The 20,162-nt window shown below is 43.4% G+C and overlaps 2 protein-coding genes and 1 long non-coding RNA gene across 16 annotated transcripts in view; 2 read left to right on the forward strand and 1 right to left on the reverse strand.

Moving 5' to 3' along the window:
* Positions 1-20,162, forward strand: part of tanc2b (tetratricopeptide repeat, ankyrin repeat and coiled-coil containing 2b) — a 184,998-nt gene that overhangs the window by 55,918 nt on the left and 108,918 nt on the right. Inside the window, exon 1 of one of the 14 annotated variants that reach the window (XM_023949345.2) lies at positions 19,159-19,401. The exons of the other annotated variants lie outside the window; for them this stretch is intronic. The gene's annotated coding sequence lies outside the window, so the exon portion shown is untranslated. Of the gene's footprint in view, positions 1-19,158; positions 19,402-20,162 lie in introns of those variants that run through there. 14 annotated transcript variants of the gene reach the window in all.
* LOC144987745 (uncharacterized) lies at positions 9,909-10,162 on the reverse strand. The gene is made up of 2 exons (XR_013651409.1): positions 10,059-10,162; positions 9,909-9,980 (listed from the first exon to the last, which is right to left on the reverse strand). It is a non-coding gene; the product is annotated as an uncharacterized LOC144987745 (long non-coding RNA).
* Positions 10,497-15,211, forward strand: LOC144987743 (uncharacterized). The gene has a single exon (XM_078937053.1). It carries the CDS (start codon positions 10,593-10,595, stop codon positions 15,084-15,086), a length of 4,494 nt encoding a protein of 1,497 aa, XP_078793179.1. The 5' UTR covers positions 10,497-10,592; the 3' UTR covers positions 15,087-15,211.

Consider the following 20,162-nt stretch of genomic DNA (forward strand, 5'->3'; position numbering starts at 1 on the left):
AAAAGTGTCATTTTTGGACAGCCACACCGACGATATATCATCAAAAAACATGACGTTTTTTTTCTGCAAACTGACTTTTTCTTTCAAATCTTTGAAGTTTTTTTTCTTTATTCTGCTTTGCAAAGATTTGCTTCCAGATCTCCTATTTTTATCCATTTTGTTCTTTTGTTGCACCTAATTCTATCTGCTGCTTTATATAAACATAACCGACTGCATAGAGATGAATCATTTCACCCTGCAGAATATTGTCAGAAAGATGCAAGAGGTTGTAGCAAAAGAGGCAGCAGCTTTACATGAGCCTTTGCTGGCTTTTCTCCATCGTGCGACAGATTGGCACCTACTGCTCCACAGAATGTTCCCTTCCTTCCTGTATTAATGAACCAGGGGAAAAAAAATGAATGGACAGATTTCAGTGAACCAGATCCTGTTAAGAGGCAAGAGTGTGGCTCTCCTGCAGAGCTTTCTTACACTGGGTTTGGACCTGTTTGCAGCAGATTTAAAAATAGCAACCCATTATTAGTTTTAGACCCAAAGAGTGTTGTGTTTTTTTTTAAACACTATCTGCCATTAGCAGTTAGTGCAAATTTGAAAATGGTTTAGTATAAAGACAGCTCAAAACATAGGATGTATTCAGACTAGAAAAGTCTGTTGGTCTGGATGGAGTTAGCATAATTTGGTCTAGAGTCATGAACCTTGCATTTGGTTTGTATTCAGACTGCTTTTCAACTGGACATATCTGTTAGGAACAAAGGTTTGTAAAAAAAAAAAAGCATTTGATTGAACATCTTTTCAGTCATTTACCAGGAGTTATGGGGGCGGGACAAAGGAACCAGAGAACAAATAATGGAAGTGCTACACTTTGCAATTTTTGTTGGTTAGTTCATTTATTCAAATTTAATATTTTGGTGACCAATTCTGAGCATCTGTATCAACATCAGGGACAACACTTTATACTTTGGTACGGTGGTGGCATACTGATTAAAGATTAGTGTGAAAGGCAATGTGTATCACGTTAGAAGTTGTTTTAATAAGCCTGGTGGCATCCAACCAAATTTCAATGAGTTGGTGTAACTCATCGTCATGCCTGTTACCTTCCTAGTCTGTTTATGTCCTGTAATGCCCTACGGTGACTCCAGTTGTTGCGCTCCGAGCATGTATACCGTTCTGACTGAGGAACCAGATCACAGTCCGACTGGAAACAAACAGAGGTCACCTCGAAAGATGGGTTCAAGAGCGGTTCCTGGTCCCGGACCAAGGTCCACTTGGGTGTATTCAGAATAAAAATTTGTTCCAGATTATCGGGGGAAACTAACTCTCATTCACTTTAAGCCAATCAAATGTGTCCAGTCTGAATATATACATAGTCTAAACCACAGATCGACTGAAATGTTTTCTTCAGGGCCGATACCGAAAATTAGTAGCCAGGATGGCCGATATTCAATTTATCCCTTCATTCATTTTTTCACGGATGATTTATGTCGTAAAAAGACATTTGCGTTAACGTGTTAAAAGTGACAGCCCTAGTAGTGTGACGTGCAAAGTACTGAATGATTGGTTCCGATAACATTTTAAAATGCTGGAGACAGAGCACCTGAGCCAAAGTAACTAGTTCAATATCGAATTGTCGGATAAAGAAAAAAATAATAAAAAGCCGATCCCTATAAATGTCAAAACGATAAATATATGTGCCAATAATCGGCATGGCAGATAATGTCAACCCCTAGTATAAAATACTAAGAATTGTAATATTTGTACGAGTTTCTATTTTCTAAAAATAGCTTTCGTGATCTGGTTGGTTTAAAAAAATCAAATGAAAAAACTGTAAATCCCATTTGTGTATTGCATATGTGCAACTTTTATACCTAGTATTTATCTTTCAGCTGATTTAATCGGATGGTTTATTTTTGCTTTTCTGGTTTCTTCATTCAGAAAGTGAATGAATGAATGGACGGGGTGCACAGCTTTAGAAAAGGATTTGACCTTTGGCTACTTGAACAACAGTCTGATGTCTGCGACCTCATTTAGCTTTACTGCGGCATGCCATTTTACTGTCACCCCAAAGCAAATGACATTTTGAAGTTGCTTTGAAAAAAAAATGCATGACTGCAAACTGTTTTTTAGAATAAAAGACTTCTCATCAGCAGATATGTGGGCAAGTTCATTCTGTTTCCTGGTCAGAACTCCAACATCCAGGAAAAGCTAGTTTTGGCTTTAGGAATTCCTAAAAGTTGACTTCCTGTTTGTAAGTTGCCAATAAAATGACACAGGTCTGCAAGGATTTGAATTTGGTAACACACATTTCTGTTGGATCCCTCATTAGTGCTTTAATAAAATGAGCAAAACTAGGTGATCAGGGATAAAGTAGTGTTTGATCTGATGGGGAACATGTTGTTTACTGCCCTTGTGGTTGGATATGGACTGTCTGCAGAGGAAAAATGAGCAAACCTGGCATATACAAGTGACATGGACAAAATATGAAAATTTTAGGCCACTCGATGAACCCGTATTGCAAAACTTTTTATTTAGGGTGACAGGTTTGATCTTTTGTCAGAGTGTTTATTAACTGAAAATGTTTGCAAGTAAATGCACTGCAGCAGGATCTTATGCCATATTGCAAGTGACAGGTCGTAACAAACATTTATACCACCCGTAAGTGTAAAGTAGGTGATACGCAGGCTTATCGTGCAGATTTTTCATATTTATACTTTGTGTTGGCATCCTACGGGGTCTTATAGGCACTTACGAATCCCCTCCACACTTGCACCCTACCACCTACTGGTATTAGTACGACAGAGTCACCCGTACGTCATAAGTGTGTGTAATTTACATGATCCTTATAAATACTTCATTATACATATTAAATACTTATTAAGTACAAATACATTTATTACAGGTACAACAATGGTATGTTCCATTTTCATGACTTACCTTGAGCAAGACTCAACGGGACTGTAAGACACACCTGGTCCCCTTCAGATGCGGCTGTTCCTGTCTATGACCATCCCCATGACCTGTATGGGTCAACCTCTGTACAGCTGTATTAGACTAAGGCTTCAGGCTAATCAGCAGGCACTTGTGACCTCATCTTTGAGTAACCTTGGCAACATAAACTTCAAAACAAAAGCCAGGTGAAGGTTAGGATCAGTCCAACTGTAGGCAAGCCGCCATTGCTTGGAGGTGTGGGTGAAGGGTCCTTGCTGTCTTGTGAAGTGTGCGATGCACTTATGGGCTCATCATCATGGTTCAGTAGAGCTACGAGATGGACATACCACCCTCGTCACAGCCACTTACGAGCCTTCACTAAATGACCTCCTTTAAGCCTGGCAGGCTCAGTAATGTGACAGGCGGAAATCTCTGCTGCGGTCCATTTTGAGACCTGCATGCACCCTGCAGGGCAGGAAGTCCTACCACTATTTTATTTTTACCCCAACTGTAATCCATGTGGGTTTACTTATTGTAAATAGTTTTTTACTTCTATCCCATTTGTGTATTGCATATGTGCAATACACAAAGGATGTAATAACACCTATAAATCTAATTATAATATCACACAAGCAAAAATGTCACTTACTTTGTACTTTGAACTATAATTCCAGGGTGCTTTATTTTTGAAAAATACTACAGAATTCAATGTAAAAGTGTTAACAGCTACAGAAAAAAGTAGAGCAAACTAGTCAGACAATATTCTTGCAATGAGCCACACTCATGTTCCTCTATTGCCACAATTATCCCAGTAAAGCATCTCCTCTTCTCGCTTTTTGCTCTAGTGATCTGTAGTGTGTGAAAAGTGTGTCTATTGAGCTGATGGTCCTCCCTCCTCACTTATCATAACTGCTCATTGGACTTGTGGAATAATGTCTGCCCTGAGACTGGAAAGGTGGGAGTTCAAATCCATGACCATGTCATACCAAAGACTCTAAAAATGGGACCCAATGCCTCCCTGCTTGACCCTTGACTCTGAGCATTAAGGGGTTGAATTGGGGAGGGGTTAAACCACTAAAGGATTCACTGCTCCCCCAGGGGATGGGTCAAATGCAGAGAGCAAATTTCACACATTTAGCAGTGTGACAGCAAATGGGACTTTTGTTACCATTGTAAGGCCTTGTGTATTGTAGCTAGTAATATTCACCCAATCAACGCTGGGAGGGATTCTTACTAAGATCTGAACGATCTTCATGACCTTTTTGTCTGCAGTGTGACAGCCCTTCTTGCAACTGATTTCACCTTCTGTTGAAGAACAAAGGGATTTTGCTGGAGTGCACCAAAATAAACTGGTTTTTCATTGTTTGTGCTGCCTATTTGTGAAAAAAAGTGTCTTCCAGTTGGAGAACTTCTTGATGATCATAGTCATGTTTTCATTGCCTCATTCTGCAGTCGTGTTCTTATTATAATATGTCCTCTGTGTTTTCTCATCTTTTGTTCTGAATCTGTACGGGTCACTTCTCAAGTTGATGGCGTGATTAATGCTGGGTGTCAATAGCTGAAGTGTGACTGATAATGTTTTCAGCTGCTGGTAGATCTCTGACCTAGATATGGTGGCATTTCTTAAGTGGTAGGTAAGTAGGAATGTAGAAAACAACTTTTGGCAGACCCCATCCTGTCTCCCATTATCCCACGTGTATTTTCAAAAAGGGGGAAAGAGCTGCTGTCAACGCTCGACTAACTGAATTTAAAAATAAACCAGTAACACATTTAAGCCTGAAAGATGAATGATTTTTTTTTCTACTAAAGATGAAAACAACTGTTCAAAGGCTTTTGTCACAACTGTTCAACAGAACAGTTTATGGGCTTTACAGCAGCTAAATTTATTCAGTACATCCATCTATTACTTTGTCTTCTGCAGAGTGGTGTTAGGGCTAAAACGTAACAACTTTAGAACAGCTCAACTCTAAAGCTAAGTTCACACTGTCCTCAGCAATGCACGTTCGAGCGACCACAAGTCAATTTAAACACGCATAAATGTGATGATTGAAACTATCGTGCTTACGCATCGCTATGTAAGTTTATATTAAAATTAATAATCGCAGTTTGTGCACGGACAGAATTATATGACACCAAGTCTTTCATATTTCGTAATCTAGATGTGAAAGAAAAATACTGGAGCAAGATTCACGAGATTTGCAACACTTCAACATTTCACATCAAGCTACTTCCAATTGCAGATGGTGGACATGCGCTAGTCAACAGTAGAACAAGCACAGGGTTTTGTTGGTAAAAAAAAATGAATCATCTGAATCAATCCAAGCCTAATAAATCAATAATCAATCCATAAAAGAAGAGATTAATCTTCTATGCATGTCCTTTGCCAGTGACCTAACGTATAACAGCACCAAAAGTTCGCTAGCTTGATGCTAACGTATAATTTGAATTTCCCATAGGATGGCTAATGCTATTGTTGTTTGACTAAACATACATTGCTGCCAAAAGTACAGCTTTATATAGTCACAGGCATCAATTGTCCAAACTCTTTTAAGTAAACATTTTTTTTAAAGTGACCATTTTTGTTCTAAAGCATAATTGGTTGCTATAGCGCGAGCTCCACCGAGGGATCAAACTTAAATGCCCTCCAGGAGAGGCAGAACAGAATGATCTGCACGTTTGTTGGAGCTTCTCCTTTTAAGTCATGTATCACTGTATGAAGTTCACAATCTGATTTATTATTTCACTAATAACATTTAACTGTATGTGAACTATATCAGATTAATATAAATATCTTCAGAACATGTAGATATAAAAAAAACCCTTCAAATAGACACATTTGAATTTCTGTTCAAATGTGCAAATCCAAATTGAATTGAATTGAATTGAGTGGATCAAAAGAATCTAATAAATTGTAAATCGGATTGATTCTGGAAATGATTGGTGACACCCAGCCCTAAACAAGAATAAGCCTCTCCACCCAGCTCGTCCAGTGTGAACACCATATGCTGAAAGGGGGTTCAAGAATGCACGTATAGCACGTTTTTGAACGAATCACTCATTCCTGGTGTGAATATAAGCTTGACACTCCCTTAGCTGAATTTGTATTCAACAGAGAGAATTGAATTAAAAAAATTCCAGCACAGGTGGAACATAGCTGTACCATGAATTTATAACTCTTCTGCACCCTAAATTCAAGTTTTTAGACCAAACTGAAGTTTTATCAATAAATAAAAGAGCTCTAGCTGTTTTTTTTATTAAGTCTGTTTACAAAAACATTTACTTTAGTCTTCTTTTGAATAAAAGCTACTAGTTAAATATTTATTCAGTGAGAGCTGGATAAGGGTTTTTTAGAGTGATGTTGGGGTTCAGTTTCTTACAAAAAACATTGACGGGTGAGTATAAGAGAACTGGACTGAGTTACTCCGATACTCAGGCGGTTGAGGCGCGAACTGGCAGCCACGCCTTTGTCAGTCTGCCCCAGGGCAGCTGTGGCTACATCAGTAGCTTACCATCACCAAGTATGAATGAGGAGTGAATGAATAATGGACACAATGTAAGCGCTTTGACCGTCTGGAAAAGCGCAGATAAATCCAATCCATTATTATTATTATTATACCACCTTGGTACCTGCAGGCTCCAAGAATCCAAAATCCTATAGACTTCTGTAGATAAAAAAAACAGCGATTACTGTCATTTTATTTGTCAGAATAGCCATACTTACTCTGCTACCTATTTTGACATGTTTTTTGACATGACAAGACTGGTTGATTACAATGATAACTTAGACTGATTCAGATACATTACTCCTCACTGACGTCGTCTGTCTCCAAAATTCAATTTTCTTAACAAGAAAAATGGTGACTGAATTGACTTTATTTTGTTAGAGTAAGTAAGGCATTTTTTATAGGTGGCGTGACTCAGTCCAGTTATATTATACAGTCAGTGACCGAGCAGCAACTCAGAACAGAAGTTTCAGGAGAACTAAAACCATTCTGGTTATCATTGTCTAAATGGACATGTAGTCCATTTGAGTTCCTGGATTGAGGTACTTATTTCTGGCTGATGAGGTTTTCCACGCTGGATGGCGCACAATGTGCATTGTTAAAGTTCAACATGGGTGGAATACATCAAGCTTAAAGGAGGCTTTGCTCTGATAAAGATTCATAAGAGCTCTGTTAGACATTTAAGCTGGAGTTAACTTGTGCATATTAGATTAGACTGCTTATATATTGAGATGTGGCCTGTAAAGAGCAGGCTCCCACCTTCACCCCACTGGATTATTAAATACTGGGGCAGGTGAGAAGCTTTTCTCTGAAAAAAATGTGAAAATGAAAAAACATTTAAACTTTTGTCAGATTAAAATTACAAATCCATGAGCCATGAGCAGCGTTGTATGACCCACAGGCTCTACCTACACCTACCCACCCGTCTTAGCCACTGTCACTGCCTGAGCGGCTACTTTGGGCCCTTCACTCTCTGCCTCTGCCATCCTGGTCAGAGCTGCATGTAATACATTCAATAAAAAACTCTTTTTTGAAAATGGCAGATTATGTTGGTTTTAATTCATAGCAACCATTTTTTGTTCGCCTGGGGATGACAAACGTAATTTTTTGAAGAATCGGCAAAAGTAAGCATTTGGATTTCCTTATCAACTGAGGTTTTTTGTCAACCACATTTTTTCACATTCCTATATTGTGTCATTGTTTTGTTCAGCTTAAGACAGGGGATTCATGTATAACATTTCCACAATATTCTAGTAAAGAATGTGCAAGCAACAGGGAAACGCCGCTTTTGCAAGCTCACCATGCTAACTCAATTCAAAATTTAATTACAACTTTTTTTCCCGAGTAGCTTCCTAACGATGCTCGATGAGTTAGGAGTCGATAGATCAAAATTCCTTGGAGGAGTTCAAATTTGTAGCTGGTACTAAAGGTGATTCCTTTTTTTTTTGTGGAAAACTCAAGGCAGTGGCCTCTTTCCGAGGTCAAAGGTAACTAAAACGTTGGTTGTGGTTGTAGACTTAATATAGAGGTATGCGTCGCCAAATTTCACACCACCACACAATGGCCACCAATCTGTAGATCCTGTGGCCATCCCATAAAATGTAAAAACGTCCTTTGGATATCCTCGACATTTATGTTTTTGTTTCTTAAGTGGAATTTGATTTTTCTTTTTTTAACCCTATAAAAGGTTTTGGCCCCATTGTTTTTTTTTTTTTTTTTTTTTTTTTTTTTTTTTTTTTTTTTTTTTTTTTTTTTTAACTTGTCCTGTCCAACAGCTAGGCAAACAGATGAGAGCTGAGGGCCTCTTGTGTTGGACATATTTTATTCTAACAAGAGGGGTTATTCATCTTCAGACAAACCAAAGGTATGTCTGAATAAACCCCTTTTGTAATTGAGGCCAAACTTTATTAATTTCAATCATGTTTGAAAATCTTTGGTGTTGGACCGGACGGAAAAGGAAAGAGGGGAACAAGAGAGAGGGACGTTAGAGAGAGGGGGGGGTAGGAGGGTGATAATAGGAGGGGAAGGGGGGTAAGACCATGAAGCAGCATAGAGCAGGCAGGTTTACTGGTTGTTTATCGTTACGGTACGGTTCAAATGTAGTACAAAAAGGGCGGGGCCTGTTCACACACACTCAAATATTATCAACACACCTGCTAGCCGCAGAAATGTCCACATGTCAACATGCACACAAAACAGATAGTGTTCACGAACGCATACTTATGCCTTTAAACCAACTAGTGTGAAATCTTTCATTCATTCAATCATGCAAACTATTAGTGCAAAGGTGAGCTAACACCTGTGCTCAGGTGAGTGTTTATGTTCTTCTAAAATGGATGGTGGAATGTGAAAAGAAGGAGGAGGAGCGCCCAGCCACCCCCACACCCATACCCCCGCCGCAGCAGCAGCGGCAGCCGGAATTCCCCCAGCGCCACACGGGAACAGGCAGGGAACAACCGCCCCCCGGGCGACCAAGACCGCCACCCAGGCCAGGGCCAGCAGGACCGCCGCGAGGCCCCCAGAGCCAGAGAGCAGGGAGGCGCAGAGGGAAAGAGAGCGCCGCCCCAGCCCAGCCAGGAAAGCAGCCCCCCGCCGCGCCGGAAGAGCCCAACGCAGGGCCCCACCGGAGAGGGACGCCCACAGCCCCAGACGAGCACCCCACCACCACCCAGGAGTTCCGGGCATCCCCCCGCCCCGACCCCAGGTACGAGCCAGGACCCCCCAAGGGAGACCCGCTCCGCACTCCAGGCAGCCACCCACCCGGCCCACGGTTGGTCCAGGTAGGAGCAAGGCAGGGGCCCGCCGCCCCCGCCCAGGAGGGGGGAACCCCGGGGAAAAAAGGGCGGCCCATAAGGGATGTTATAAATATGGCCCGACCAGGCTCGGCCATGTTGGAAGTTTGGCGGGGCCCAGCGCCCAGGGGCAAGGACCAGGACCCACCCCCCAGGGACACGAACACCCCCGGCTCAGGTGTAATATGAACCCCCCCACCGTGCGGAGAGAGCACCGCCGGGCCCAGGGAGCCGGCACCCAAGGGACACGGCCGCCATCGCCAAGGGGCCCACACCCCCCACCAGGGACGGGGTAGGGGACAGATGGACCCAGGTCCCACCTTCCTTGTAAAATGTGTGTGCGTGTATGGGTGTTTGAGAGGGTGTTTGTGTGCATGTGTGTGTGTTTATGTTTGAATGTATATATTGAAGGGGGAGGGGTGTGTGTACTAAGGGGGGTGCAGTTAAAATTGGCGAGTAGGGCACTAAGGGGACATCTCCTGATTACTCACAGTGATGTCCCCTCACCCTCCACACCAAGGGGCCCTAAATGTCTAAGGTGCGGTTAAAATTGGCGGGTAGGGTGCCAGGAGGACATCTGCTGCTTGCTGGCAGTGATGTCCAAGCACCCCCCCTACCAAGGACCCTACGTGTCTAAGGTGCTGTGACAACGAGCAGCTGTCACATTAAAGAAACAGACAGAAAAGGTTCATTGACAGAGTTTATTGTTTTGGTGCAGTTAAAGTTAAGCAGCGGCAGCAATGTTCTTCTAGGTCAGGAGCACCTGTGAAAGCACATAGATTTAAATATTTGTTTTACACCTGCTGCCTTGTCTATGCTTTGTCTGATTGTGATGACTTACCTCTGTTTTCTGTGTCAGAAATGGTCCGCCAGCAAAAGAGGTCCCTAAGGGTACAAGGACCTTATATTGGTTCCAGGGAGGGAACCAAAATCATTGTATAGTTAACAGGGGAGATTTAGATTAGTAATTTTAGTATTGGAGTGAATTATTGAAATGTTTTAGGAACAGTCTGTGTATTCTATTTTTGCATGGGGAAATTATCTATTTTTATAGGGGTTAGGGGAACTTTGAATGTACATATTTTAATATTTTGTGTAAATAGATTTTCTGTGGGAACCTGGGTGGATGGTAGCTCCCAAAGGTGAAATCCTATAAAGGTGGGAGTTGTAACCATTGGGGTTGGTTGTTGGTTGGTGGTTAGAGCTGGGCCATGACTGTGAAATGCCAACAGAAGAAATTGGAAAATAAAGTTTGAGTAAAAAATTAAGTCCTGAGACTCCGCCTGTGCTTCTACCATGAGGATGGCCTCCGAGACTACGAGCTGAACGTGACAAGTGGTGTCAGAAGCAAACAATTAAAAGCACAGTGCAGAAAATGACAAGAGGAAAAAAGACTGAGACCCCTGATCTTCCTTTGGATGATGATAAAGCCACCTCATCTCACCAGGAAGGAGCAGCTGCTCCTGATGAACCAGATAAATTGGAGGAGTTGACTACTCTGGTGAGGACTCTCGTCCAATCTCAGGCGTCCAGAGATAAACTGGTGGAAAAGGAGTCTGCACGCCAAGACCAAAGATGGAAAAACCTCCAGCATCAATTTCAGATGCTCCAAACACAAGTAAAAGAATTAAAAGATGATTTTGAGACCAGAGCGGAGCAGGATGATGATGATGATGATGTTGGAGAAGGGGCTGATGACGTGCAGCTTGCTATGCCAACCAGCTGTGGACCTGTCCCACCCACACAACGGGGACCAATACTGCAAAAACAACCCAAGATCTTACCACTTTCGCCTGAAGATGACATCGAACACTATCTCATGACATTCGAAAGGATAGCTACTGTTTGCCGCTGGCCTAAAGAGGAATGGGCTATTCAGCTCATCCCATTGCTCACAGGTAAAGCACGAAGTGCATATGTGCTTATGGATTTTGATGACTCTGAAGACTACGAGAAGGTCAAAGAAGTAATTCTGGCCAAATATGAGATCACGGCAGAGACATACAGGAAAAGATTTCGTGCTTTGGACATCAATCCTGGAGAGACCCCACGTGAACTCTATGTGCGCCTGAGGGAACTTTTCAACAAATGGGTGAAACCGGAAGCCTGCACTGTGAAAGAGATTTCTGAGAAGTTAATCCTGGAGCAGTTTCTTCGGATGATGAACCCAGAAATGGAAATTTGGATTCGTGAACGAGATCCACAGTCTGCAGAAGAGGCTTCACGTCTAGCAGAAGTTTTTCTATCAGCTAGAAGCGGGAGAGGAAGACCTAACTTTGGCCGTGACAGCTACTTCTCTGGGCGGAGTAAGTCTTATGCGGGTGAAAGGGGTGGTCAAACACATAGTAGAATGCATAATAGCCCCAGGCAATTTTCAGCTAAAGCCAAGGAGAGCAGATGTTCATTTTCTAGTTCTAAGCAGGATGTCCGCTGTTATCAATGTAATGAAATAGGCCACACCCAGTATACTTGTCCTGCCACTAGACAAAATCCACCTTCCCTGCTATGTACAGTGCCTAGACCCTCTCAGCCGGTTCAGGTCCAGAAAGAAGTTGTGACAGTACCTGTATTGATTAATGGTCAGAGAAAAGAGGCTTTGCTAGACTCTGGTTGCTTTAAATCGGTTGTTCTGGAGAGTCTGGTTCCAAGAGATTTATGGAATGAAGCTACTGCTACCATCGGTTGTGTTCATGGTGATGAGAAAGCGTATCGTACTGCTGAAGTTTATCTAACTATAGATGGTCAAACTTATCTCATGCCAGTAGTCCTTGTGCCAGAGCTGCCTTTTTCTGTTATATTGGGTAGAGATGTACCTTTGCTTTTTGATTTAATACAACAAGCGCATGCAAAGATGGATGGAGGTGTTTGTGAGACATCTGTTCAGGCTCAGAGGAAGCCAGTTGGATCAGATCATCAGCATGCAGTTTCTCTTTGCAATATAGTAACAACAAGAGCAAATGCAGCTAGAAATCTACTTGAGGAGCTTCCTTTTCACAACACCGAGTTAGAAATATCTCCTGTGAAAGTGCGAAAATCTAGAGCTCAGAGAAGAAGAGAAAAGTTCTTGGCTACAGTTGAAACACAGTGTGATGATGAGAAACAACCCAGCCACGTTTTGGATTTCCAAGTTCCAGCTGATATAGCTGCTCTCCAAAGAGCTGACCCCAGACTTAAAGTATGGTTTGACAAAGTCTCAGAAATAGAAGGGCAGAAGACCGGTAGAGTAGAGTGTCTGACAGATAAGATTTATCTGATTAAAAATGGCATCCTTTACCAACGTCATGGAACAGTTGAAGCCTTAGCACTGCCGCAATGTTTTTCAAAGAAAGTTATGGGGATTGGTCATTCCATCCCATGGGCTGGTCACTTAGCTTTCCAGAAGTCACTCAACAGAATAGCTAATAGGTTTGTTTGGCCTGCTATGTATACCCAGTTAAAGGAGTTCTGTGCTTCATGTGAAATATGTCAGTTAACAGCACCACAGGGAGTTGCCCGGGCTCCACTCCAGCCTTTACCACTTATTGAGACCCCCTTTGACAGAATAGGCATGGACATAGTGGGGCCACTTGAGAAAAGTTCATCAGGTCATAAATACATTTTGGTTATTTGTGATTATGCCACACGTTACCCGGAAGCTTTTCCCCTGAGATCAGTTAAAGCAAGACAAATAGCAAACTGCCTTATTCAACTGTTCTCCAGAGTGGGCATACCAAAAGAGATTCTGACAGACTGTGGAACCAACTTCCTTTCCAAACTGTTAAAACAAGTGTATAGTCTGCTAGGAGTTAAGGGCATTAAGACCACCCCATACCACCCCCAGACAGATGGACTGGTCGAAAGATTCAATCAAACCCTGAAAACCATGCTACGCAAGTTTGTGTCAGAGACAGGCACGGACTGGGACCAATGGCTGCCTTATCTTTTGTTTGCATACCGGGAAGTGCCACAAGCATCAACAGGTTTTTCACCTTTTGAACTTCTTTATGGTCGCCAGGTCAGAGGACCACTTGATCTCCTCAAAGATTACTGGGAAAAGCCAGTGACGGATAAAGACAATGTGGTGTCCTACGTCCTGAAGATGAGAGAGAGGCTTGAAAGGATGAGTACGTTGGCACAAGAACACATGAGGTCAGCACAAGCACAACAGAAGACGTGGTATGACAAGAAAGCCAAAGATAGAATTTTCCAGGTTGGTCAGCAGGTGCTGTTGCTCCTCCCCACCAGTGACAATAAGCTGTTGGCCAGATGGCAGGGTCCTTACAGCATCACCAAACGTTTGGGTGAGGTCACCTATGAACTTTACATGCCTGAAAAATTAAAAAAACATCAGCGCTTCCATGTAAATCTGTTGAAGGAGTTTCAGCTACCAGCATCAAACAAGCAGGAGTGCAACCAGACATTCTTTATCCGGGTGGCTGATGATGATGAGGAGGAGAGGGAGCAGTTGTTTCCACATGAAGAAATGGCATCCAGCCCTGTCGATGTGTCACATCTCCAACCGGATCGGCAGAGGGAGGTGGGGCGATTATTAGATGCAGAACTTTTCAAGGAGACACCAGGATTCACCACACTGGTTCAGCACAAGGTTCACCTGAAGGAAGATGCAGTTCCCCGTCGAAGGTACTACAGAATTCCAGAACGTTTGGTTGTAAAGCTCGAGAAGGAGATTGAACTGATGTTGAAGCTGGGCGTCATTGAGCCATCAACCAGTGGGTGGTGCAGTCCTGTTGTGTTGGTCCCAAAGAAGGATGGATCACTGAGATTTTGCATTGATTTCAGATATCTAAATGCAGTATCAAAGATCCAGTCATACCCGATGCCACGAATAGATGAACTGTTGGAGAGGGTTGGAAAATCAAAATTCATCACTACGCTCGACTTGAGTAAAGGCTACTGGCAAGTGGCACTTGCACAAGAGACCAAGGAGCTGACAGCATTTACAACACCTTATGGCAAGTTTCAATTCAAGGTGATGCCATTTGGTCTCCAGGGGGCACCAGCGACATTTCAGAGGCTCATGGATGAGATTCTGAGAGATGTTCCCCAGTTTGCAGCGGCATATCTGGATGATGTTATAATTTTCAGCCACTCCTGGCGGGACCACATGTCTCATCTGCGCCATGTTCTCCATCTAATAAAAGCAGCGGGACTGACGATCAACCCAGGCAAATGTGTCGTGGCCCAACAACAGGTCGAGTATCTGGGCCATGTTGTGGGTCAGGGTCTGGTGAAACCACGTGTTGGCAAAGTGGAAGCCATTCAGGAATATCCGATACCCACAACCAAGAAGAAAGTGCGGGCCTTTGTAGGGCTGGTTGGGTGGTACAGTAAATTTATTCCCCATTTTGCAGATCGAGCAGCTGTTCTTACTGATCTCACCAGGGCTTCTGCACCTAACAAGGTTGTTTGGACTGAGGACTGTGATGCAGCGTTTCGGGATCTGAAGAGGGCCATCACAAGTGAGTCTGTTCTATACAGCCCTGACTTCACTCGACCCTTCATCCTGCAAACAGATGCATCTGCTGTTGGACTTGGAGCAGTCTTGGTGCAAGAAGCTGAAGGGGAGAGGCATCCAGTGCTGTTCCTAAGCAGGAAACTCCTCGACCGAGAGACCCGATACTCTACAGTGGAGAAGGAGTGTTTGGCCATGAAGTGGGCGATTGACTCTCTGAGGTACTATCTGCTGGGGCGCCACTTCTGCCTAGAGACAGATCATCGTGCCCTGCAATGGCTGAGGAGAATGAAAGACTCCAATACACGTCTCACTGCATGGTACCTGTCTCTTCAAGCCTATGATTTCACAGTGCAATATCGAGCAGGAAAGACCAACTGTGTGGCAGACTGTTTGTCCCGTGTTCATGAGAATTGATGTACTATAAACTTGGGAGAGGGGGTGAGGAAATGTGACAACGAGCAGCTGTCACATTAAAGAAACAGACAGAAAAGGTTCATTGACAGAGTTTATTGTTTTGGTGCAGTTAAAGTTAAGCAGCGGCAGCAATGTTCTTCTAGGTCAGGAGCACCTGTGAAAGCACATAGATTTAAATATTTGTTTTACACCTGCTGCCTTGTCTATGCCTTGTCTGATTGTGATGACTTACCTCTGTTTTCTGTGTCAGAAATGGTCCGCCAGCAAAAGAGGTCCCTAAGGGTACAAGGACCTTATATTGGTTCCAGGGAGGGAACCAAAATCATTGTATAGTTAACAGGGGAGATTTAGATTAGTAATTTTAGTATTGGAGTGAATTATTGAAATGTTTTAGGAACAGTCTGTGTATTCTATTTTTGCATGGGGAAATTATCTATTTTTATAGGGGTTAGGGGAACTTTGAATGTACATATTTTAATATTTTGTGTAAATAGATTTTCTGTGGGAACCTGGGTGGATGGTAGCTCCCAAAGGTGAAATCCTATAAAGGTGGGAGTTGTAACCATTGGGGTTGGTTGTTGGTTGGTGGTTAGAGCTGGGCCATGACTGTGAAATGCCAACAGAAGAAATTGGAAAATAAAGTTTGAGTAAAAAATTAAGTCCTGAGACTCCGCCTGTGCTTCTACCATGAGGATGGCCTCCGAGACTACGAGCTGAACGTGACAGGTGCAAATAAAACCGAAAGAGGGGGGGCCCACTCCATACGGCAACCATAGGAGGGGGGCCACTCCCAAGTAGCCCCCCCCCAAGGCGCATCGCAGGCTAAACCCCCCACCCCCTCACCCTAATATGAGGTTATATAAGGAAGGGGGTAAGTTGGGGACAGCTGGTAGACTGTCCCCCGGTGGTCAAACAGCCGTCCCCCAGCCCACCCCCAGCAAAGGGGCCAGGGCCACCCAGCCCAGGGGCCCACCCCCGGAGGCGCCGACACCCCAGGCCCGGCACCACCCACCCCACACAGAGAGAGAGGAGCCAGAAAGCGTCGCCCCCCCCCTGGAGCAAGCCCAGGCCCCCACCCCCAGACGCCGGCCCTAGAAGAGCTCTGGTCAGGCCTCGACGGGACCGAGGAGGCCAACCGGCCGAGGCAACCACTGATTGCCTCAGCGGAGACCCCGACCCGCTAGCCCCCCCGACCCGTACTAATAATGGGCCCCCCCTCCCCCCCAGAACGCCCCCCCACAGGACAGGGCCGACAAGCCCCCCACCCCACCCCACCCAAGACCCCGCAGCCGAAGCGGGTGACACCCAGAGCGACCGGGGGCCCCGAGAGGGTTGTCCCGTCCCGTCCCAGAGCCAGGGAAGGGCCGATCCCAGCCCCAGGTGCAGATGGGCAGCCCATCCGGCGCCGCTGGGCCCCCCCCACCCGAGCAGGGCCCCCCGCCAACCCCCCCCAGTACAGGCAAAGGGACCACCCCCCCAAGCCAAGCCAGACCACCACCCCACCCCCCCACCACGCACCCCCACACCCAAGCCCAGAGGACCACGCAGCGCCCCAGCCCGCCCCACCCAGGCACCGGACCCGACCCCCCGACCAACGGAGCCCCCCACCGCCCCCGCCAGGCACCGGAAGCCCCGACCCCCACCCCAAACCACGGCAGAAGGGCAAGGAGCAGCGACGACCAGGCCCTCCACCCCCTAAGTCATGGAGTCAACCACAGGAGACCAGAGAGACTGAATTCTTTCAAAGTTACTTGAGCTTTGGGCTGACATTTTTTCCAAGCTGATATGATCAAACAGCAGATTTCTGTGTTGACTTATGTTTATATTTTTCTTGTTTTTCCAATTTATTAAAATAGTTTTTTTGGCAATACAAAGAGTTATGAAAATGATAGATGCTAATCCTTCTTCTATATCGATGGCACTCATGTCACCAAGCACACAAAGTGACGGTGAGGCAGTGATTGAAACCTTAAGCCAGACTGATAAATCGGCACATACCTGCTGCCAGAGAGCCCTGACAGGAGTGCAGAACCACAGTGCGTGCATGTAGCTGTCGGGTAGATTATTATCACAGTGCTCGCAAATGTCTGAGTTACTGAGACCCATCTTGAACATCCTCTGTCCAGTGTAGTAAATTCTGTGAAGAGTTTTGAGATGGATTAGCTGCAGATTTGGACTTTTTGTCAGTTTAAAGGTGTTTAGACAAAGTTCTGACCAGAAGCTTTCATCTGTGCTGATGCTCAAATCTGCATCCCATTTTTTTGTTGGAAGGGCAATATTGTTATCTAAATTACATAAAAGTTTGTATATTTTGGAGAGAGTTCTATTCATTGAAAAATTAATCAGAGTGGTAACTACATCTGGTAGCTTTAAATCGTCGTCTTTAATTTTATACTTTTTAGTAATACTTGATTTAAGTTGCTGATATTCCAAGAAGTTATTTATTCCATGTTTGTCTTGAAGTTCCTGGGGGGTTATGAATCTTCTATCAATAATTACGTGCTCTAGTTGTTTTATGCCCCCTGCTTGCCAAGCTGGGAAGTGAATCATTTTTTTGTTAATAAGGATGTCCGGGTTGTTCCAGATGGGTGTCATTTTGCACGGTTGAATTGATGATTTTGATATTTTGAGAAATTCCCACCAGGCTGTTAAGGTGACATTTATATTAATGCTTTTGAAACAATCCTGTTTTTTAACTGTTTGGCTAATAAATGGTAGCTGTGACAGGTTGATCTTTCCACATAACACCTGTTCCAAGTCTAACCATGAGTTGGTTTCTGGATTATTTTTTAACCATTTTAAGATATATTGTAATCTATTTGCAAGAAAGTATTTGTGGAAATTAGGTAGTTCTAATCCTCCACAGCTTTTTGCAGATTTTAAAGTTTTTAGACTAATTCTTGCAGGTTTATTGTTCCATAGAAAGCTTGATATGGATGAGTCTAATGTTTTGAACCATTTTAATGGCGGTTGTGTGGGAATCATTGAGAAGAGATAATTAACCTTGGGTAAGATTTTCATTTTAACCGTGGCTACCTTGCCCATAAGGGACAGAGGCAGGTTGGTCCAGCGTGTTAGATCGTCCTGTATGCTTTTCAGTAATGGGGTGTGGTTTAGCTGCACCAGTTCTGATAGTTTGGGGGAAAAGTAGATACCCAGATATTTGATATTTCCTGTTTTAACTGGAATTGTGAGTCTTTGTTCCATATTCCTGTTGAGTGGTAATAAAACAGACTTATTCCAATTAATGGAATAGTCTGATATGGAGGAGAATTCATTTATGATCATTGCTGTTTCATTTACAGAATGTAAATTCCTTAAAAACAGTAATATGTCATCCGCATAAAGACTAATTTTATGATGGCTGTGTTTGGTTTTTATTCCTATAATGCTCTCATTCTGTCTTATTGCTGCAGCTAAAGGCTCAATGAATATAGCAAAAAGAGAAGGAGAGAGTGGGCAGCCCTGTCTGGTTCCTCTTCCAAGAAAAAATTGTTTTTTGTTTTTTTTTTTATGGTTTGGCTGTAATGACATCTCAGCAAAAATGCAATTTTAAGATTAATTCTTATTTGTCCTCCATCATCAGAAAAATACCACAAGGAATATGGTTTAAAAAACAAACCTTTTCCTTGCAGTAGGTCCTTTAAACATTGTTGTTGTCTTGGAAGCAAATTTAAATTTAGAAAGTTAAGGATTTATTTTCGTTTGGAGTTCATGGATGTTTTTTTTCTGCATCAACTTTGACTTTACAACTTGTTTCTCCTGCCCCCAAGTGGCAAAAAAGAAACAAAAAGGCAGATGAATGTTCAGAGTGGTTTTAGAAAACAACATCGATTTACTAGTAATTTAAGGCTCAGCCAAACAGAAAAAGCAACTGTACCGCTTTGACCTCGAAGGAGTTAAGGAATTTCGCCATGGCTGGGGAGAAACACAGAGGAGGAGGATGGAGAGTAACTGCTGCCAGAGAACATGAAGAGGAGGAGTAGGAGGAGTGAGCGAGAGTACCCTGTCTGCTTTGGTTCGTGGGGATCTAAGTGTGTGTGCTTGAGTAGCTCAGTGAATGTATGCGCTCAGACACCTAGAGCTCGTCGCCCTCCTTCATTGCTCACATTGTGGCGAGCTCTCTGTCTGGGCCCTCCTTTGCCTCTCCCTCAATTCCTTTCTATTCTTTCCCTCTACAGTTTGTTTTTTTCCTTTCTGCATTGTTTTTCCCTTCTTTATTTTCCTTTTTTTGTTTCTTTTGGTGTAGGATTTTCTTTACTATGCTGCAGGATTTTTATTGCCTAGGCAGACGCTTTCTTGACTGATGATGAAGGTGAGTCGGATGAACTCTGAGGGTTTGTCACTGATGTGTTCGCTAAATTACTTTTTTAAAATTCCAAATGAATTAGCTTTTTTTTTTTTTTACAATCTAAGTGAGTGGCTATAGGTTTGGAAAAAGCCTCGGAGTGCTTAACCGTCCCTAAGTGTGTTATAGGGGAGCGCTGTGTGGCATCTGTATTTCTGAACTGGTCTCAGCAGCATGTGCGAAAGCCCAAGTTGAGCTCATTTGTTTGCTCGGCTGTGACTGCTGCGCTTGGTGTCACCTTGACCCGAGCTTTCACAGCAATTTGTGCCTCGACGACATCGTGCCACACCTTTGAGCATGGACACTGTCAGAATGTGTCACTGTAGACAGATACTGATGTAAGCGGAGAGGCCAATGGTGTCTGGCAGATGGCTCGTGGAGGAGGAATTAACTTCCAAATCATTCGTTTTTGATATGCTTTAAGTATTATGTTATGTCACTTCTTTTTATGTAAAATACCTGCGTGGCTATCGGCTTACAAATTGTTTGGTTTTTGCATTGTTTTATGAAAATGTGAAGTGAGATGTTTTCAATTTTCTAAAGCTTAAGAGTCAATCAAATCAGGTGACAGAAACGTTCATATTTTCCGTTTCTCCTTTTTTACTTTTAAAGTATTTTACATATTATTGCAATTGTTATATGAGCAAAAAGTACTTGATATTTGTTTTCTATCGAGACATCTTTCTTGGTCAAGTTGGAAAAATGTTTATTTTGGGCATCAGAAAGTT

Source organism: Oryzias latipes, chromosome 19, assembly GCF_053564925.1.
Source record: "Oryzias latipes strain Hd-rR chromosome 19, Olatipes_Hd-rR_3.1".
NCBI classification, from domain to species: Eukaryota; Metazoa; Chordata; class Actinopteri; order Beloniformes; family Adrianichthyidae; genus Oryzias; species Oryzias latipes.